The sequence below is a fragment of the Lissotriton helveticus genome, chromosome 12 (genome assembly GCF_964261635.1).
Source record: "Lissotriton helveticus chromosome 12, aLisHel1.1, whole genome shotgun sequence".
NCBI lineage: Eukaryota > Metazoa > Chordata > Amphibia > Caudata > Salamandridae > Lissotriton > Lissotriton helveticus.
In genome coordinates, this window is record NC_136073.1 from 544,199,983 (window position 1) to 544,216,720 (window position 16,738).

The following is a 16,738-nucleotide window of genomic DNA, read 5'->3' on the forward strand; positions in this document are numbered from 1 at the left end:
ATAACTACGACTAAATGAGTATGACCATATGTAATCTACAGGCTGCTACAAGTTAATACATAGTTTATCCTTTCTGACATACAGATAAAACAAAAAAAACACCTTTAGATTCTCTAAAGTATGAACATGAATTTGGGGATATAAAACTAACTGGACTTGTTATTCAAGATGTCAATAAATAGATGCTTTAACAGAAAATAGGCTTTGGCTAAAAGACGCATGGGTGCACCAAAAAACTATATGAACTGATAGGTTTAGATGTCAGGCTTACAAAATGAAACCAACATAGTTACACGTTTCTAGGTTTGTATTCTGTAATGCTACATAATTTACAAACATAACATTCGTCTCATTGCACTCAAGGAAAAATAATGTAAAAAAGTTACAGTAAAGTAGTGGGCCCTAGCCCCACATGCTAGAGAATTAATGACACAAATGGTACAAAGAAAGGGAAATTTAATTAGATAACTAAACAATATTCCTGTGCATAATAATGCACACATCAATTTTCCTGAGGATACAAAATAAAGAAGGGCTCTGAATTTATAAATACAATTTATTTACCATATTTCACTGAAGCTGCCTTAAATGTGAAACGTGATAGTATATTTAAAAAAAAACATAACTACATCCCAACATTAACGCTGAAGATTCAAATTCAAGGAGGTTCCTCGTCCTTTCAAACTTCCGGAATGGACTCGGTAAGTGCTTATGAGTTCCGTCTGTATCTGGATTAAAGGTAAACGTAGCATGTACAAAGAACCTCTAATTTCAGATAAGGTCATTGTGCGATATACAGTTCAACAAGAGGATAACTATAAAAAATTAAATTAGTTATTAAATTAACATCTTTACTAAAATGCAGAGGCCCAAAGATATAATTAATTGTAACAGTGGCCAAACACAAAAATACCCACAGCATTATGTCAGAAACACAAACATGATTTTACATTTTACTACTAGGTATTTCACCCTTGAATAGCTACTGTTTCAACAGTGCTATTTCTGGTGAGGATTGAAATTGGAGCATAACTGTAAAAATCATTTAAATAAAAAAAAGACTAAACCAATAATCAGTCAATGGAACATAACAGCAAATGATGGAAGTTTCCCTTCCTTTAACAATTGGGCTCTCCAAAATAAGCCATGTTAATCAACTCTATCCTCATGATTTTCAAATCGAGTTCGCTGCTAAAAATAAACACGTGATTTCCACCTTTGAAAAATGTGCATAAGGTATACTGTCAAAAATACAGATTTTGCCATGCAAGTCGTATAAACATAACAAACATCACAACAGTTCATATTTACGAAGCCAGAGGAACTAAGTGGACCCATGAACAAATGCTAAATAATGAAAAAGGTTGTCCCCACTCTTCATACTTACTGCATGTGATATTGATTATCTACATGAACTCGCAAAATACAAATGCATCTGAAATATTTAACCTAAATAAAACCAACTCTCACATAAGATACCAGAAACAAAAATACAAATATTCAAAGCCTGGATTGTGTAGTAGCTGCAGATGCGGAATTCACCACAGTAAATTTATTACAATTTACGTTGACCTCCAAAATTGGCCCAAAGACTGACAGTGAATGTCTGAGAATAGGAACTATGGATCTAATAAAGATCAAGGCAAGCGCCCTTGGATTCCCAAGCGTTAGGAACGTGTCAAGGCTAGGTTCTCAAACAAGCTCTTGTATTGGGCACTATACAACCTTCTCACTTTGGTCAAAAACTAAAAATGCTGAAATCTGATTGACAAGCCTTTTGAGCGGTACCATTCTCAACGGAATGTAACAATGATTCTGGAACCAGAGCTGGAACTTGAGAATTCCCCGAAGGCTGCCTGCATTAATACACATCCACTTCAGTCGAAAGCAAGCTAACGGACTGCTCCATTCTCTAACACATTTCCTATGTGTTTTCAATCCCTGGCTCATTTAAAGCCTTGAGTCCATTGCCCAATCAACCAACCACTTACATGAATCTAGGAACAAGGAAACCAAGCTAACATTAACTCCTGCAGGCAATATACTCCACTCATAATTATGTCTGACAGAACAAATCAAACCTGTATGATTTATCTCTATAAATTAAAAGGTCTTTAACTTAAACATTTTCATTTATTTTCAAATATTTCCTTCTGTGATGAAGCAAAAAGCAGCAAAATTAAAATCTGACTTCAATCTGGAATGAACGCCAATGGCTTAATTGCATTCCTATCTAAATTAAATTGAATCTAAACAAATACCTGTCTGAAACGTGCTTCAAATCCAAGATTGATATACGCATGACTGGTTCTGCCTTCATTGCAGACACCAGGCACACTGGAGCAGGATCAATATCATGTGAAGTAATCTCAATCACAACAAACCTACTTTTCCTACAGACAGAAACATGCACTAAAGTGTAATGTAAGCCAGGCTGAAGTCCCTTCCTGTATGGAGCACCAATGGTACCAGTGTCTCTTCACAAGGGCAGCAGAAGTATGCCTCATCTAAATAAATTAAATTATGGTTTTTGTGAGTGGGCTCAAAGAACCTAAAAACGTATTTGACAAGAAAAATCATCACTAATGGCGACTATGTTGGAAGCTGAACAGTATTTGATGTGATTTTCCCAAAAAATGCAAATATTTCTTTTTACATGCATTTTGGGAAAGATTGGCTGCTTAAATATACAGACCCCGTATAGCTGGAATCCCGCGGTAGTACAGCAATTGAACCAGGAATTGCAACTGATCTCTGCTATGCAAGTATTTTCCCTTACATGATCCAATATTGCAGCAGTGCCTGCTGTAACAGAATATTCCTATTAACTTGATATTTGATGTCCAGTCGTACATCCCATTAGCCTTCTGAATGGATTCCTTCCTGAAGCAAATTTTCGTTTAGTATCCCTTCAACTGATGCAGTCAATCCATGGAGTACATGATCGGTTTGGGTATTAGAAACTAAAGTCTGTCATCCACACCATTTCTCCTGGCCCCATTTTACAAACACCGCTGGATACTGTCTGGGGTCAATATGGAATCCCGGTGCTCTTCATATTGCCGGATCATGTTCTGGAGGTCATCATCAGCATTGATCACCTATCGAAAGAAGAGATTCAATATTACAACAACAACTTGACCAATGGTGGAGGGAAAATCACCAAACATAATTGAGTGGTTCATCAGTGGAAATGCTGGCATGAAGCAAGCAAAAGGGTAATACATTTTAATCGACCTTTGCTGCCTTTTTAATTTCAAATGTTTTTATTGAGTTTTTAAGAACACAAGGAATGGGCAACACAATGCAGTATACGCACATCAGGCATATTTGGCGATCGAGACAGACAGACATGTCTTCTCTACGTGTCAGCAGATAAGCATATAGATCATGCCCAAGCGGAGGTGCAGTGCCCGTAGCCCACGAAGGTAGGCTTTCAAGAGTAAAGAACAAACAGAACAGTGAAAAACACCCCGCCTCCCTCCCAAATCCCACTACCCCTTCCCTCCCTCCTCCCCGACCAGTATGCCTTTTGTCTAGAGCTACTGTGGTGGCACTCACAGAAGTGCACGCCTCAAGACGTGCCAGAGCACGTTGGGTCTCGAGATTGGTGCGTAAGGCGCAGGATGCGAAGATATTTCGGGCAAGTAATTTCGTGAAATTCCCTGGACAAGAGTGACAGAAGCGGCTGCCAGGTTTTCTGGAATGTGTCAGCAGTGTGAGTAAGCGTGGCCTGGATGCGTTCCATGCCTAGTGTGAACCACAGTTTGTGTAACCAGCCAGTGTGGGTAGGTAGCGTGGTGGAGCCCCACAGCGACAGGATGTGTTGTGACGCTGCTTGCATGGCGATGCCCATCTGTTTGCCACGAGGTGAGCGCAAGGGAAACGTGAGCGCGTTGGGCAGACCTAGGAGAGTGTACGCTGGGAAGCGCGGGATTTCGGTTGCGAATGCAGAGTCTATGTCGTCTAAAACTGCTTTCCAGTAGCCCTGCAGCATGCTACATTCCCACAGAAGATGGGTCAGAGTCCCCTTCTCACCACAGCCCCTCCAACACAGCGCGCTTCGAAGAGGGTTGCCCTGATGGAGTCGCGCCGGAGTAAGATGCCAGTAGATGGCTAACTTTACCGCAGATTCCCTGGCACTAGTGTTGCGAGTAGTGTGTGCTGCTCTGTAGTATATCAGTTCCCATTCTTTGGGTGAGAGTGCCCTACCGAATTCCGACTCGCAGCGCCTCTGCCCTGCCGTTGTAGCTGAATTTGCTTCGGGGGATAGCATCTTGTATAGCTCTGATATGAGGTGTTTGTCCGATTCCTTTGAAATGAGCCAGCGTTCGAACTGTGTCATCTGCCGGCCGACCAGGAGGACGCGCTCCGGGGCCAAAAGCCAATGGCGGAGTTGGAAATATTGGTACATGTGAGGTTTGGTTATGCCATAGCCCTGTGTAATGTCAGCGAGAGGGAGAAACCCCTTCACGTCAAAAAGGTGGCCGGCTGAGCGACAGTCTGTGGAGCGCCATTGCGGAAAGGCATGGGGGTCATTTCCCGGTGGGAACTCAGGGTTATCAAAAAGTGGAGTAAGTGGGGAAGGGAAGGTTGTTAGTCCCCTCCGGACAGCTACCGAGTCCCAGACTTTCATGACAGTGCGCGTGATAGGGGAGCGGAGGAGATAGCGCGGCCTATGTTGGCGAGGAAGGAATGGGATTTTCCACAGTGATGTCTGGGCCATTGCCCTGTCCTGGAACAACCATCTCTTTTCGGATTCGGGTCTGTACCATTCCACTAAGTATCGAAGCTGTGAGGCCCATAGGTATCGTAGGAGGTTAGGGATTCCGAGACCCCCCTCGTCCACAGGTCTATGCGCCACTTGTTTGTTCAGCCGTGCGCGTTGCTGTTTCCAGATAAACTGGTGAAGAGCACCTTGGAGGGCGGCTATCATCCCCGGTGGCGGCATGACCGGGAGGGTCTGAAAAATATACAATATTTTAGGTAGAACGGACATTTTCACTGCCGCTACGCGGCCTAGTAGAGAGAGAGGTTGTTTCGACCAGCGTGCGAGGTCGGCTCGAATCTGGGAGGATAGCGTGGTGTAATTAAGAGTGGCCGTCGACTCCGTGGACGAGGTAAGAGTGATGCCCAAGTACGGGAGTCGTGGGGAGACCTGCAGATCGCAGCCGAAATCAGGCAGCGGGGTGTTAGAATGGGCATAGCTGCCTAAGGGCAGTATCAGGGATTTCCCCCGATTGATTTTGAAGCCGGAGACCGCTCCAAAGTTATCCAGTTCCTCCAGGAAAGCCGGCACGGAGGTGGACGGTCGGTCCAGTGCGGCTATAATGTCGTCAGCATAAAGTCCCACCACATGGGGTTCATGGCCGAAGGAGACGCCACTGATGCGGGGGTTGTCTCGGATTGTCTGCGCCAGGGGTTCCACATAAAGCGCGAATAAAAGGGGCGAGCGAGGGCACCCCTGGCGGGTGCCTCTTTGTATCTCGAAGGGATCCGACTTGAGACAACCCAGTCTGACTCGAGCCACAGGGCGGTGGTAGCAGCTGGCGATCCAAGCTCGGAATCGGTCGCCCAGACGATAGCGCTGCAGGACTGCCTGCAGGTAGGTCCAGTCGACGCGGTCAAACGCCTTCTCCGCGTCAATGGCCAGCAACACCGACTCCGAGTCCTGGAAGTGGGCTTTGTCCACGAGGTGCAGCAGACGCTTGGTGTTATCACTACACTGGCGATTCGGGACAAAGCCCGATTGGTCAGGTTCCAGGATTCCCGGAAGGCAGGGGCCCAAGCGGGCCGCCAGCACCCCCGTGAACAGTTTCAGATCCAGGTTGAGTAAGGAAATGGGGCGGAACGCCGAACAGTGAGTCGGGGGTTTACCCGGCTTGGGTAGGACCACCATGTCAGCCGCCAGCATGTCCGGTGGTATGGAGCTTGGGCCCTCAAAGGAATTAAACAATCTCGCAAGTATGGGAGCCAGAGTGTGGCCAAAAGCTTTATAAAAGCCGGATGAAAACCCATCAGGGCCCGGTGACTTAAGCGGGCGGAGACGCGAAATGGCGGCGAGGACTTCGTCCGGGCGAATGGGGGCATCCAGGGCCTCCGAGCTCGACGGACAAAGAGGCGTGATATTAGCCGACAGCAAATACTCATTAACAGCATCAGGGGATACTCTATCCGCGCTATACAGGGAGGCGTAGAAGGAACGAAAGGCAGACGCTACCTGCGAATCATCCGCAATAGTATTACCGGAATCATCCCGCAGCTCGGTTATCTTCGAGCGTTGAGTCTTAGCTTTTAAGGCGCTTGCCAGGAGGCGTCCGGTGCGATTGCCCCCCACGTAGTAAGTGTGACGGAGACGAAGAGCAGCGAATTCCGCTCTGTCAGTGTCGAGACTGGCCAGTTGCGCCCTAGCGGCTTTCAGCTGACGCCAGATTCTCGGAGCGCACGTACGGCCGTGAGCCCTCTCCAATGCAGCTACCTGCGCGGTGAGGTCAGTCCTCTTTTCTTTGCGGATCTTAGCGTCGGCGGCAGCAATCGCTATCAGTTCCCCCCTAACCACAGCTTTCAGGGCACCCCAGAGAGAGGAAATGGAAACCGCTGGGGAGTCGTTGGTGACAAGGTAATCCGAGATGCAGTTACGGAGTTGCTCAAGCACAGCTGGCCGTTGTAAAAGGGGCTCGTTGAGTCTCCATGTGCCAGGAGCGCGCGGGGACCTAGGTACCCTGAGCGTAAGCTCCACCGCATCATGGTCAGAGAGGGCAGCTGGGACAACGGAAATGTCGGCAATGTGGGGAACCATTTCCGAGGGGCCCAAGATATGATCCAGGCGCGAGTATGTGTGGTGAACGTGGGAGTAGTAGGTGTAGCGTGTCGTGTTGGGGTGTGCCGTTCTCCAGAGATCCACTATGTCCCTTTCTTGCAACCATAGTTTGCCTGTATCTGAAAGCGCGCCGGTATCACCATAGCGGTGTCCTGATCTGTCCATGTGCGTGTCCATAACGAGATTGAGGTCCCCCCCTATGAGCAGCTGTGAATGAGGTGGTTGCAGAGCTTCGGAAAGTGCAGCTTTGAGGAATGCCTCCTGGCCCGTGTTGGGAGCATAGATGGAACCTATCGTGAACATGGTGTCCCCCACATGGAATGCGTGTGTCAGGAGGCGTCCCCTCACCTCCCCAGACCTAGCACCCACCCTACCCCGGAAGCGTCGGGACACTAGAATGGCAACCCCTGCTTTCTTGGACGGGAGAGACGAAAAGAATTGCTGGGGAAAGGCTCGGGAGCGCATCCTATGCCAGTCTTTGGGCAGAAGGTGAGTTTCCTGCAGCAAGCAGATATCAGCTTCCGAGCCTTCTAAATAGGAGATAATCGCCCTCCGCTTAATCGGGTTATTGAGGCCCTTGACATTGAGGGACAGTACCTTAAGTGTGTCCGTCATCCTGGTAAGGGGTGAGAACGGGCAAGTAAGACAACACCTGGTGCAGCAGCATTTGAAAAGACATGGTTAGCGTGCGAGCATTTTGTAGAGTCCCCGGCATACTGGTCCCCACCCCCGCGCCCCTCCCACAACCTCTTCCTTCCCCCTCGTCCCCCCTACCCCCCCTTCCCCCAGAAGCCTCCCTAACCCCAACAGGTTGGGCGTCCCCAGTCCCCATTCCGCCCACCTCCCTCTCCCCAGAATTAACCAAATAACAGTCCCCAAACTTAGAACTAGTTAAAGTCTCGGGCCTAAACGTGTGTGACACAGGTCCGTAGAAAGTCATAGGTAGGAGTACCATGGCAGCGGCCGAGTAGGCAGCTCCCCGACCCGACACCCCAGGATAGTGCAGCTTGAAAGAAAACCCCCAAAGTCACAGTGTCTTACTGATCCGTCGCGGTGTTGTCTGCTACCTCCTGCACTGCTGCCTCCCGCTCCTGGGCGACCGTGGCAGGATCCGGCCTCGAGACACTCCTCGGGGAGCGCCGCCGGCGCACCATCTGCCAGCCGTCCCGTGGTCGCCGGGGCGGGTCATCTTGCGATCTGTGTGGGGATGTGTTCCCGGATCCGGGACTCTCAGGCAGTTCAATGTTCAGGAGGGCGCAGGTGTCTTGGAGCGATCGGAGTTGATGAAGCGAACCCTTCCACTTAAAGATCAGGCGGAACGGGTGACCCCAGGAGTAGGGTACACCATTGTCTCTTAAGAAATTGGTGGCTATCCGGAAGGATTTGCGCTTCTGTAGCGTGATGGAGGAAAGATCTTGAAAGAGGGCTACGGGCACTCCACGGAATTGGATAGGTTGTTTACCCCGGGCCTCTCGTAGGATGCGTTCTTTGATGGGGAAATCCGGGAGGAAAGCCAAGATGTCCGGCGGGGGGGCCGGGGCACGGCGCGCCACGCCCACTCTGTGTGCCCTATCAATTCGTATCATGAAGTCATGGGGTTCACCCAATATGTCCCTAAACAGTTCCTGTAAGTATTCAACCAGAGTAGGCTGTTCGGCCTTCAGAGGGACTCCGCGGATCCTAATGTTGTTCCGCCTGGAGCGGTTCTCGAGATCCTCTGAGTGTGATTGCAGGTCCACCTGTTGGTCCTGAAGCCGAAGGATCTCCTGCTGCAGCCTCTCCACCTCCATGCTGTGTGCGCTATCCGCTTCCTCCATCGAAGCCACCCGCTCACCCAGACCGTCCAGGTCCCGGCGCAGCTCACGTTGCTCCCCCGCGAGTTCTTGTTTTAGGGTTTGGAAGTCCTCCCTCAAGGTGTTGAAGAGGGAGGCCAGAAAGGCCTTGGTGATGGGGGTAGTGTCATCCTCTTGATTCTCGGGGCTCGCCCGAGGTTTCGGGGAGGCAGCCGTTTGGGTCTTCTCCGCTTTCGATGCAGATTTTTGCATTAAGTCCACAATATTCCGATTCCCTTTACGGTTAGAGTGAGCCATGGTAGGTAAGCCCAGAGGCCGCAAACGTGGTCCGGGAAACTGCGGGGTGCAAGCAGCAGAGAGCCGCGTGGTCGGGCGAAGTTGCCGGTGTGTCTGCAGAGAAGATGTCCGGGCTGGGTGAAGCTCCGCAGCAGCAGGGCCAGGGTGCGTTGCAGGCAGCGTGTCCAGGCCGGGGGGAACGTCCGTGCCGGGGGCTCGCGGCAATCCCAGGGCAGAGATGGCTGAAGAGGCGCGTGGGCCGTCACGGGTAGTGAGGGCAGGTCTGACCCCTCAGTGTGGTGAAGGGGGGTCCGTCAGTGGGGCGGCATCCGTGCTGCAGGCTCCGCAAGCCCCGGAGTCGGCGATCTTCCCCAGGCGTACGAGAGCAGCCCCAAGCCCGGGTTCCAGCATCAGGCCCGCCGAACCTCGAGCGTCACCCGCAGGGCCCCCAGCCGATCTCAGGGGGGCCGGCCGGGAGGTGGAGGCGGGAGGCGGCAGGTACCAGCCTCGGCGCGGCAGGGCTCGGGTATCAGCGCCGCCGGATGGGCCCCTCAGGCACTTCGTGGCCTGCCCCTAGGCACAGGCTCCGCACCAGCGCAAGGATCCCAGTAGCAGCCGTCGATGGCCCAGCCCCAGGGCGGTGATCCCAGGCGGAGTGAGGTTCCAGGCAGAGGTGAGGGCGCAGAGCTGCTGCGTGGTGCGGGGTATCCCCTCAAGCGCCGATAGAGCCGGCGCCGCGAGGCCAGGCCCAGGCCCGGGGGCTCGAGTGCAGCGTGGAGCTGGAGCCGGCGTCAGCAGGCAGCCCCGTCAGGCACCGCCGCCGTCCTCGGGTGAGGGTTCTGGGTAAGGTTCTGGGCAGCACCCGGCCCCCGGAGGGAGAGCCGGGCCAGGGCACGCCTCGCGGGTAGCTGGCAGGGGGGAGCGCGGCAGACTCCGTCGGGTGCCCGCTTGCCGGGGGAGATCCCGGTGGAATGCTGCGTAGGCCTGAAAGCCGGGGGTCAGAGTTGCGGGGATTCGCCTCACCGGACAGTGGTAGCTGCAGGGATCTCCCGGCATCCGCGAAAGGGCCGCCTCCTGGGCCCGGGCGACGTCTCCTCCCGCCGTCTCAGGCACGTCGGGAGCCCGCAGCGCCCCCCATCTCCGCCAAGCTCATCGGAGAAGCTCCTCCGTGCGCCGCCATGAGGCCAGGCTCCCGGTCTCGTCCGTGGGCGCAGCTGCGGGACAGCGGGGGCCTCGGCGGCTCCGAAATTCAACTTCGGGGGTGTCGGGAGTCGCACCCCCCAGCAAAGCAGGATAAATGCAGGGTATTTGGGGGTATCCTAGAGTATAGCGCCGTGCTAAGGGGATCAGGGCCGGGGAGCCACACAAGGCACGTCCGATCAGGCCGACATCTTGGCCACGCCCCCCCTTTGCTGCCTTTTTAAAAAAAATATTTATGTTTTTTCGAATTTACATGAATTCATCGACAAAACAATGCAAAGGTACAAGACTTAAAAAACATGACAAAATGTAAAATACCAAAAAGACTTAAAAGTATTAAAAACAATGCAGAATCATAGGCAAAATAGGCAGCAAGTGTCTCACTCTGATTCTAGCGTATTTTTGCCAAAAGCTTAATATGTCAAAAGTTATAATATAGAATGTACTAACCAATGCAAACTACGAGAAAAGCTACACATTTATTAAAAGGCAATTGAGAATCTCTAATAATTTAAGACAATAAATGATCCTGCTTAAGCATTCCCTAGGTCTAAACAATAAATTGCATCTAGTCCATGGCTCGGACTTTATATGGTCATGCATATACTTTTTATAAACCAAGCTGCTTGCAGGAAGCTAGCCACAGGGAGCACTATTGTTGGATTGGAGTTAGTTTTACAGATGTGTAAAGCCTCCTGATAGTGTCTGGCCCCATTTTCAAGCAGAGAGGTTTAATCCATTTAGCACAGGATTTTATACGAAGGAAAGAAGAAAAGAAGGTGCTCGGTGTTTTCACAGCGAGCAGTGCACACAGGACAGAAGTCTTTGCTAGCCAAAGAATTAGCCCAAGTGTTCTTGTGAGAGACTTAAGGAAGGGGGTCCATTGTTAACTGAAAATAAAACTTTCTTGTAAGCAGAGCTTGCAAAAAATCAAGAAATTTCTTAAAATAATAATCCCTTTGAATATTCAGAAAGGAATTAGTGGATGACCCAGGGGAAGATACACCACTGCTTGCACAGTTTGCCAGAAGGGCTTTTTCAGTAGCAAAACTGCGATTGAGGTGATTGCGCTAGGTTCAGACCAGAACTTCTCCAGACCCAACTTAGTTAGTGAACTCTGTATATATTTTAGCCAAGGAATATGCAACGCCATTTAAAGCTGCGTAGAGTGAGCCAGTTCTTGGGTAGACCAAAGCTTGAGCCAACACAAGATGGGTTTCAGTCTGGGTTTGTCGCTCATCTTATACAGATTTAGATCCAAGCACAAGGGTAATAGAGGGGAGCTTGGCAGTAGCTTTAACAAAGATCTTCTAAAAGGGGTAAGTAAATCTTCAACTTGGTTGTGGCCCCATAGTTCAGCGCCATGCAGCACTGCACTAATAGCTTGTGCTCTGTCAAACCTGCAAGGCGTCAAACCGCTCATTCGTTTTTGGTGGTGAACAACCTTTACAACGAAACTATTACAACGCACTACCATTACAACGCGGTCATTACAACGCAAACCATTACAACGCATTGCACTGGGGGGCGCTCTAGGATAGGGAATACGTTTAATTTTCTATCCAACACCTTCCCTAGTGTCTACGGGGACTGGAGTTGGAATAGAAAATTATACTTACCACTATCCAGCACCTCTAAGCGCTATGCGTTGTAAAGGTTTGCGATGTAAAAACCACGTTGTAAAGGCAGGCGTTGTAATAGCCAGCGTTGTAACGTCATACATCCGTTTTTGGTGTAGTGGCCTTCCCACACCAATTTTTAATGAAAGACCCTCTGATTTCAGAGAGTCTTTCATTAATCACTTGGAAGACTACCTTTGTCTAGTGCCTAACTGGGGGAATATCGATTGCCGGGATGCACCAGTAAGCATCCTCCTCCCTGCCGATGTCATCAATAAGTGGGGAAGGTTTGAAACAGACATTGAACTCACCTCCCATTAGGATACATTTCTTTTTCTTGGCTGATTTTAAAAATTGGTCCAAGAAGCACCATCTGGTATATTCTCTATTACTGCTAACAGGTCTATTGTATACATTTACCATCAATAAATCATCACCGTTACACAAGCTACATTAAAAATCAAAATATCATGGCAAGAGTAAGAGATCAGCTTAACTGAGCCTTGAATAGAAGTTTTAAACCCATGTGCACAGGTCTCCCGATACCCAGCCCACTGAGGCGCTCTTTGCCATAACCTAGAAACATCTATATCCCGGCCTAAATGCATGGGTTGTCATCAAGTTTGCTGGGAAAAATATATATCATAACCATCAATGAAAAAACTCCAGTCCTTCTCAGATAGTGTGTTTTTAAGTCCAGCCACGTTCCAAGAAACAAACTTTAGATTATCTGGATTTGAGAGTTCGGAGACATTGTGTTGGCCAGGCTCGCTGTATTGGCCATGGGAATAACCTACACATTCCTTGGCAATTTGGGGAGAAGCAAGACTCTCCAGGTGCGCAGAATGGATGCTGGGAGAATTATTGGCAAGAGCTGCAAGGTCATCTTGGCACATTGGGAAGCGAGTTTTGCTGGCGATGGACTCACTCGGAAGATAGTGAGGCTCCAGACTACACTCTTTCATACCAGGAGCGTAAGAACAATGGCTAAAAGCATTTGGGGAGGTGATGGGGTAAGTAACTGATTTGTGCTCAGTTGTCCACTGCTTTAAGATGTGATGTTTGCGGTGGAGAACCCTCCCTTCCCAGTCCTTGTAGAGCCACGGGGGCGGGGCGGATCTAAGACCAAGAGAGAAAAGCGCGTTTGCTATGGTGGCACAAGTCAAATTGATTTGAATGTAGTTCCAATTAGTACATAGGAAAGGGGGTAGTTTTGCGCACACTACATCATCTGGAATTATCGAATAGAAGCCTCACCCTTCTAATCCAGTAGATTACTTTATTAATAAGTGATTCCATGTCTTTGAAAAGTTGTCGAGCCTCGGTTAACTTAGGAACATTTACCATAAGAATTTCACTTTTAACCAAACCGACAGGGCGGGATATTTTTTGGAAGGAGGGCAAATCTTGAGAAGGAAGAAACCTTTGTGGTTTGCAATGGAAGTTCCTAGGAGGACAAGATGGTTGGATGGCACTCGTAATATTTTGAGGGTTCAAAACCATGGTGCTATCACTAGAGCCTGGCTCTTGGAAAATTCTTCTAGACATGTTGGACTAGAGAACAGGAGTGTTGGCAAGATGAGAAAGAGGCGGGAGGAAGATAACAGAGCTAGTGGAAGCTCAGGCGATAACTTCAGGGAGAGCGCTCGGCCTACGATGAGTGCTTCTTGGATTGCAGAAGGCACAGAGATAGGACACACCCCTACCCTTGTCTCGCCTCTGGGAAGTGGGTCAAGTTGCCGTTGCTTGAAAATTTCATTGTGTTTAAGAGTTTAGGAACCATTGACGTGAGGTCAGTTATCTCAGATTGTAAATGCTCGATTGGGATGTCACTGAAACCAGAAGTAGCAGCAAAAACAGAAAACACTGCAGGGTTGGTTTGTGTTTGCATTTCTCTGTGGTGCAAATTGGGCCATCTATTAGTCCAAGTGGTGCACATCTGTTACTAAATGGAAAAGGGCAGGACTTCTGGCAACGCCGGATCAATAAAGTTAGTGGAGTTGGAATTGGAGTTGCCAGAGGTAGAAGGAGTTTTTCCCAGTTGTGCTACCTGCGGTTTGCTCTTTCGTTCTAAGGAATGTGCTAACTTCTGTTCCCCACGTGACTACTTTGAAGTGAATGATGTTTTATCGCCCAAGAGTGATTCCACTTTCTCTATTAAAACTGTCTAGATCAGTGGCAAACAAAAAACACAGAGCCCTAGTTACAAATTACACATGAACATCAGAATTATAAGGGATGCAACACGATTTGTTCTTTTTGGTGGGACGGGTTTGATATCTAAATCATACACTCCAACCATGTGTATCTTTTGAAGAAAATAAAAGCAGGCCGGTATCCCACAGTGGTGCTTGACAAGTGTTTTTCCTGTAACCAAATGCAAGTTTTTTTTTTTTTTTTAATAGCGTAAGTCTTTTATTCCACAGTTTGCAATTAGATATACAAAATCACGCCTACAACCTCAACAGGCCGGCTGCATACATAAATAGCACTTTCTGGGTGTTGTGAGATGAACACGGCCATTTAGCCGACATCCATGGGACCGGCGGCGCGGTTATTTGCAACTTGTACATGGTAGTTTCTTGCAACGTATCCTATAATGCATATCAAGTAACTTACATGTTACTCCTTTTTGTTCCCTCATCTGTAACTATGAAAACCAAATGCAAGTTATTATGATGCGCTCATATTTTTCTTTTCAAAAACTCCACCACATCCAGACCACATGTAAGAGAAGTTTGAACACCCTTCTCTGATTATTGTATCGACCCTCTCGATCAATCAATCAGCATTTATACAGCGCAGCACTTTCACCCCTAAGGGTATGTGGGCGCTGAGGGGGGTCAGGTCTTGAGTTTCTTCCTTAACCCCATCGACGCTCATGACGAGCTCAGCTCGTCATGAAGTACACCTCTTGTACATTCATGACGAGCTGAGCTCGTCATGAACCGCGGGATTCCGCATTTCTTAGCGCACAGCGGGAAAATGCGCCGCATCGATGCAGTTAAGAGTGCCAGTGAGGGTGCTGTTCAGAGGTGGAGGCGAAGGTCATTCAAGCTCTAGGCAGCGATGTATGAGAAAGAGTGGCCTCCACTGAGGCAGCGACAGATGGAGAGGGTTTTATGCTAGGGCAAGTGAGGCGGAGCGTAGGGGTAATGAGGGCAGATTGAAGTTCAGTCCATGGTCGATGTAAGATGGTCCTTGGTTGGAAGAGCTTTGTAGGCGGGTGTGAGAGTCTTGAACTGGCATCTTTTCTAGATGGGTAGCCACTGGAGGTTTCTGAGGGGAGGAGTGCTGCAAATCCATTTGGGGACGTCCAGGATGAGTCTTGCTGCAGCGTTCTGTATGGTCTAGAGTCTTTTGAGGAGCCGGGTGGAGACTACAGCTTAGAGAGCGTTGCCGAAGTCGAGGCAGCTGGTGATGAGTGTCTGTGTGATTATCTTTTTGGTGTTGATTGGATACATCTGTAGATTCTGCGGAGCATGCACCTGTGTGGAAGCAGGAAGAGGTGACTGCGTTGACTTGTTTCATGGTCTGTTGGCTGTTGAGGATGATGCTGAGGTTGCGTGCATGGTTGGTCAGTGTGGAAGTAGGTCTGAGTTCTGCAGGCCACCAACTGTGGTCCCATGCAGAGGTGTTCTTCCCGAAGATCAGTTTTGTCGGAGTGGACTTTGAGGCAGTTGTCTCTCATGCCATTTGGATGCATTGGTCATGGTGCTGGAGGGTCCCTCGGTGAGCGAGAGGATTAGTTGAGTGCCGTCTTAATGGGTGATTATGTTGAGTCCATGGGACGTGATGACGTCTGTGAGGGAGGTCATGTAGATGTTGAACAGTGTGGGACTGAGGGATGACCCTTGGGGTACTCCGCATATAATTCCTTGGGTGCAGAGGTGAAGAGAGGTAGTCAGATGCTCTGTGTGCATCCTATGAGGAAGGAGGCAATCCACTTGATGGCATTTTGCTGTATACCAATGGTGTAGAGTCTGTGGATGAGGGTGTGGTGGGAGACGGTGTCGAACACAGCAGAGGTCAAGGAGGATCCCGGCTACAGTTTCACCACCGTTGAGGAGAGTTGTGATGTTATCTATGGTGGCGATCAGTGCAGTTTCAGTGCTGTGGTCGGTACGAAATCCTGTGAGGTGTCAAAGAGGTTATTGTGTTCCAGGTATTCTGAGAGTTGTTTGTTGATGACTTTCCTGAGTACTTTAGCTGGGAAGGGGAGCAGGGAGATCAGCCGGTAGTTTCTGAGGTCGCTGGGGTAGGCTGAGGGTTTCTTTAGGAGGGGTCTGAAGTCTGTGGGTTTCCATCTTTCTGGGAAGGTTGCTGTGGAGATGGAGGTGTTGATGATGTTGGTGATCTCTGTGCTGATTGGGTTGGTCCAGAGGTAGAAAAAATGGTCGGGGCAGGGGTCGGTGGGAGCCCCTGAGTGGATGGACGACAGGATGGCTTTGGTGGTCTGACTGGTGAGTGGAGACCAGGTGGTGATCATAATGTTGGTGTTCGCTGAGAGGTTGGGGTTGTCGAGGCTCCAAGAGGTGGGTTGGGGGTCGAAGTTGTTGTAGATGGTGGCGATTTTGCTGTGGAAGTAGTTTGAGGGCTGGATGGTGTTGTCTGTGGCTGTTGGGTTGAGAATTAGTTCACTATTTTGAAGAGCTCCGTCATGTGGTTGGCCGTTGTGTCGACGATACAGTTAGTGATGGCTGCTCTCTTGGCTTCCTTGAAGTGCAGGTGATAGCTGCGGAGTGATGCTTTGTGGGTGGCTCGGTCGGAGGGGTTCTTAGTGGCACCTCACAGCTTCTCGAGTAGGTAGCATTTGTGCTTGGTGGGTCTGAGCTCTGGGATGTACCAACTGGCTTGTTTTGAGGATTTGATGGCTTTTGCTGGTTTACACAGTGCAACTTTGTTGGCGCCTTTGGTGATCCAGGCAGAGAAGTTCTGGACGGCCTGGTCAAGGTCTGCTGACATCTTGGGTTATTTGATCATAAGGGCATGTGTCCACGGGGTCTTGGTTACTTTACCCCAGCTGCGGT

The 16,738-nt window shown here is 49.3% G+C and overlaps 1 protein-coding gene across 1 annotated transcript in view; it reads right to left on the minus strand.

Moving 5' to 3' along the window:
• Nucleotides 1–439: 439 nt before the first annotated feature.
• Nucleotides 440–16,738, minus strand: part of TK2 (thymidine kinase 2) — a 268,608-nt gene continuing 252,309 nt past the window's right edge. Inside the window, exon 10 of the mRNA XM_078671285.1 lies at nt 440–3,101. Within this exon, the coding sequence (XP_078527411.1) occupies nt 3,003–3,101 (99 nt within the window). The 3' untranslated portion in view covers nt 440–3,002. The remainder of the gene's footprint in view (nt 3,102–16,738) is intronic.